Raw genomic sequence first — 5,510 nt, forward strand, 5'->3', positions numbered from 1 at the left:
GGAATGAAAAAGTGAGAAAGAGCATGAGCATGTGGTGTTTGACAATGAGAGGAGGATGTGGATGTGAACCTTAATTTTAAAACTTATAACCTAGAAATAAATTATTTCTTTATTTTAAGTAACTCAAAACACTAATTTGTGATACAGAATAAAATAATAAAGATAATAAATTTAAAAAATATGGGAATAAAAAAAAAAAATATATATATATAGGTATATCTTCATCTCTAGAGTTACAGAACTTCTATTACACATTAAAGAACAGAAAACTGTAACTCATAATTATTATTCAGATTCATTTTCATCTTAGACTACTTGATATATTATACCCAATTCGTTCCCGATAATAACATACTAACAAACCTATCCAAGAAGATAGCCAACAGTGAATTTTTTCCTTACATGTAATTATGTTTTTTTTGTTTTTTTTTTAAACATTTAACCATATTTACTGATGAAAATAATTACTCCATGTTAATATAAATTGTTACAGTTGAACTTTAATAGCAAAACATTTTTGGTGAATTCTTTTTTTTTAATTTAAGAGATATGCATAAGAAAAATTGTAGAACAACCTTAACCGCAACTAATGATGCAAGAATCGTTGGATACAATCTTCTTATTACATCACCTCTTTAATTTTACAAATTTTCATTTACACACCTTCTGAAAAATGTGTCATGATAACACATTTTCTTCAGGAAATTTAACATACGTTAAAACGTAATGTTTTTTTTTAAATTGAAATCGTTAACAATTTCCTGCAAAAAAAAATTTGAAATCCGATAAGATAAACAATCAATAATCATACGGCAATTTGGTTTAAATGCGTTTTTTTTTTTTACCTTTTGACTTGGTTTTTACCTAATTCTTAAAAAAATAATTTGATCTAAACTACACATCTTATATTCTTAATAAACAGTTTTTTAAAGAACGGAAAAATAATAAAACTGTAACTTGTGAATTGTTTGGCTTGTCACATAATACCTTAATAATTTAAGTTAGTTTATAGTAATTATACAGTGATCAAAAAAGTTATGTATATGATGAAGAAGAAGGAGTATATTTTATATATTAGTTTGCATAGTTAAAAAAATGACAGATTATCATTATTTTATATTATTTACATTATAAAGATGATATCTTTCTTTAAATAAGAATCTACATTTTATAAAAAGATATTGAAGAATAATATTAAAACACTAACGGATTAAGAATTTTTTAATTACTTACTTAAGTAATTGAAAATTTAAAAATAAAAAGTAAAATTTTAAAAATTTAGTTAAAATTTTACTGCGAGGTAAAATTTTAATTACTCATGAACCTTAATATTCCTTGAAAAAAAATGTTATCAGATACCATAGAAACAATATCTACATATAATTTTGTAAATATTAAATTTAAAATGCTGCTTCTGCTACTCAGCTTGTTCAAATATTTACTAACCGGCATGGTATATGGAACGAAAAACACATGTTATATAATGTACTAAAGAATTGTATTGTTAAATTCAACAAATCGTTTGTATTTTTTTAATCAGAAAGGCACTGGATTACATTTATTTAGCGTTTTTTAATTATTAAATAAAATGTTAAAGTAACTAAATGTTTTAGAGTAATTTTTATATGGGAACGATGGAGAGGGTAAGCAAGCGGTCTTCTCTTGCAGAAGATAATCCAGGCCGACGATTTATATTATGACCCAAACGCCTCCTCAATAATTTTCCAGCTCAAAATTCTGTTCTAATTTGTAGTCTCTAATGAATTAATTTGATCTGGCATCAAATGATGTATCAAACGATCCATCAACAATAAACTTTCTTCAGTTAAGAACACTGTGTCACCATATAGCTCTTCAAGCAGGAATAACCATCGAGAGGTGGTTTATTTACCGTTTGCACACACTAAAATATCTCACAGATGGAAAGGACTGATCTTATGACTGAGACCGATGAACCCGTTTGAATTTGATATTACTGCCAATTAACGGTGCACCACATCCTGTGTTGTGCGGCATTGCGTCAGAAATTTAAATTAGGGTCTAACATCCAAAATATTTTAGGGAACAATATTACGACGTTATCAAATGTCTCACTGTTTCTTAACAGCATACATCTATATCCTAATAATTATTTTTCGTATATTTATGCCGATTGGCGTATGCCATATTTGTGTTAGATGTTTAATATTGTATATAATTTTGTTTTATTTTGCCTATCGCATGCGGTTTAGGCACTTTATGTCAGTACTTTACTGTATAATATTTATCGTTAAGAGGAATATTTATGGTTATGTTAATGTGCATTTTCTTTGTTGGTTTTATTTTTTGAGTGGTATTTAATTTTTTAATTTGCTGTTAAGACTGTTTCTATAGTAAAATTGTGTACGTGCCCTGATAACGATACTTCGTTATGTGCCCAAGAAAAAATTTCACGGAGTAATATAGTAGGAATTAAATCTATTCTAATAAAATAATTAAATTAATTTTCTACATTTTTTTTAATTGGATAATTAATAATTAGTTTCCACAGTAACATTTTGAAAATAAAACAAACATATCAGTTAACATCGGACTTTAAATTACACTTGTTACATAAAACAAATATCACACTAAATCACGTAATGTCACGAATATTCAGTCAAGTAACACATGTTATTTTTGATGTTGATGGAACAATCTTTGATACTCAATCTTTAACTCAGCATGCATATCGAGAGGTTGCAAAAATTTTTGGTAAAACCCTTACATTAGAACTCAATTCAAAATTATTAGGCAGAACAGAGAAAGATGCAAATTCAATATTTATTACTGAACTCGGTTTACCAGACTGTGCCCGGGAATGTATAACAATGAAAAAGAATACATTAAAAGAAGCTAATCCTATACCTAATTTTATGCCGGGAATAGAAAACTTAGTATTACATTTAAAAGAACACAACATACCGATGGCAATGGCAACAAGTAGTAAGTATGATTCAATCGCGAAGAAATTTAAACACCATCAAACATTTTATAAAAAATTCAGTCATGTTATGGCTGCAGATGATCCAGAAGTTAAGAATCCAAAACCGGCACCAGATATTTATATTATTTGCGCGTCAAAATTCTCTGATAAACCTAATCCAAAAGATTGTTTAGCAATCGAAGATGCTCCAAGTGGTGTACAGTCCGCTGCTAGTGCAGGTATGCAAGTCGTTATGGTTCCATATCCTGAGATTAGTGAAGAACTCACCAAAGATGCAACGATTGTTTTAAAATCGATTTCTGATTTTAAACCAGAATTGTTTGGTTTACCACCATTTCCAAACTAATGTATTTTTTTTTTGTAAAAATAAAAAAAATGTTATACATAAAGATTTTAAAATAAAGTAATTTTTATATTTTTATATAACTTTTCGAAAGTGTTTATTTAACTACCAAAATAACAACATTATTATAACATTAAGTAAAAAAAATTCTCAAATATTTCATAAATTTACAATATATTTTCAACAAGTATTTTGATTAAGCATAGTTAAAAAACATATTTATTTACGAAATATAAGGGTATCGTTTTTAATTAATTTTAAGCTGATCATTTAAAAGATGGATATTTCTTAGACTTCTCATACTTAGAATACATTAATCTTCCATATCTAACTAATTATATATATTTTTCCGATTATTTGCTCACTTTACGATTTTTGCTCACCGGTATTTACGTACCTAATATTAATTTATGAGTATAATTCATTAACATGAACAATAACCACACAAATACGCACTTTTTCATTTACTTATTTTTTGTATTAAAAAAAATAAAAACAATTAGCACAGTTTTTATCAATGTGTTTTTAAGGGTGTCGCTTGATCCAAATTCAGGTAAGTGCTGGGTTTTTTCTAATCTATTAAATCAATAAGATTTATAGTTTTCTTACGATTAATTTGGAAATAATGATTAATCAGAAATCGATATTAAGCCAGAAATACAAATAAATCAAATTAGAGGTTTCTAAAAAACAATAATGAATGTTTTATAGGTAATGGTTTTTCAGAAGTAAGCAAGTGTATTTTGCGATGAAAAATTTGTTTTGATAGAAATATTTTTCTGAGTCTTGTTTTTTTTCCCAGTAAATTCAGCAAGTTATGATGAACTAATTTTTGAGCTACGTAATTTATTGTAATTTATAAGAGATGGAATCGTAATTTAAATTTGTTTAAAACAATATAAGTAACATGCGAGACGAACGAAATAAAGGAAAATCGTATTGGGTTTGGAAAACGTACTTTTTAAAAATAAAAAAAAACTTTTCATAGTAGCTCTGCAAGTACTCGTAAATTAATTTCACCAAGTGATAAACAAAGAAGATAAAAGTTTTATATAGAAGACTGAAAAAAATATAGTCTTAAAACACAAATTTAACCAAAACTATCTCTGTCGAACTAATGTAATGGAGTCAAGTTACCATCAATGAATTTCACAGAAAAGATCTAAATATTAATTTTTTCAAACCATTGATTTGGTTTATTTCTTCGTTATATTTTTTTAATTATTTAATTTTAACCACTTTGTTAAAACTAATCCTTTTGTTACACAATAAGATATATTTTCTTAATAAATTTGTCATGTAATACAAACCTTATAACTGCTACTAATTCTATTATATATATTAGGGAGGAATATTATTGCGAAATACAAACTTTACTCAGTAATTTATACAAAAATAAAGGTTTATTCCATTTTACTGAATATGAAAGAAAATTATCCTTTTCATTCTATGATATTACCCTCATCACTTGGAAATTTTGAACTAATTGTAAGATTTACGTTTGCCAAATATTAAAATTAATTATTAAAGATTTTTTTTAAGAATGAAGAAATTATTATTTAGTCAGATGAGGATTATTAAATTCGTACATAATTATTAATGGCAGTGATATCAACATAATACATGTCTGTTAACACTTTGAACGCCGGGCCTGTTTTTCAAATAACGACAGCTCTATGATTTTGGTTAAAAATTTGTTAAATGTTATATTACGAGGGTTATTTTTTTTCAAGGTCCGATCGGTCACGAAATTAAAACCATAGTGAAAATAAAAAATTTTTTATTTGTAACAAGTACTTACATAGTTACGCTATTTATCTACATAGTCGCCACTCCGATTTAGACGTTTGTCGTAGCGTGGTACCAACTTTCCAATACCCTCGTCATAGAACGAAACCGCCTGTGTTTTCAGCCATGTTTCTACGCAGGTCTGCAGCTCGATGTTTGTGCCAAAATGTTGTCCTCCTAGCCAGCGTTTCATGTTAGCAAAGAGGTGAAAATCGGAAGGAGCCAAGTCCGGGCTGTATGGTGGGTGACGAAACACTTCTCAACGAAAACGCTGCATGAGCTTCTTTGTTACAGCTGCAGTGTGCGGCCGAGCATTGTCATAGAGAAAGTAAATGCCTGATGATAACATTTCTCTCCGCTTATTCTGAATTGCCCTTAGTAGACGTTGAAGAGTCACGCAGTATGAGGCTGCAG

General features: G+C 27.9%; 1 protein-coding gene across 1 annotated transcript; it reads left to right on the forward strand.

The window, feature by feature from the left end:
- The first annotated feature begins 2,621 nt into the window (after positions 1–2,621).
- On the forward strand, positions 2,622–3,311 carry LOC142326870 (pseudouridine-5'-phosphatase-like). Its single transcript, XM_075369603.1, has one exon. The coding sequence runs from the start codon at positions 2,622–2,624 to the stop codon at positions 3,309–3,311; it is 690 nt and encodes a 229-aa protein (XP_075225718.1).
- Positions 3,312–5,510: the final 2,199 nt, after the last annotated feature.

This window comes from Lycorma delicatula, chromosome 6 (genome assembly GCF_047948215.1).
Source record: "Lycorma delicatula isolate Av1 chromosome 6, ASM4794821v1, whole genome shotgun sequence".
NCBI classification, from domain to species: Eukaryota; Metazoa; Arthropoda; class Insecta; order Hemiptera; family Fulgoridae; genus Lycorma; species Lycorma delicatula.

Bases quoted from the DNA above. Each gene is read 5' to 3' on its own strand.
- LOC142326870 (XM_075369603.1), top strand. From the start codon at position 2,622: ATGTCACGAATATTCAGTCAAGTAACACATGTTATTTTTGATGTTGAT.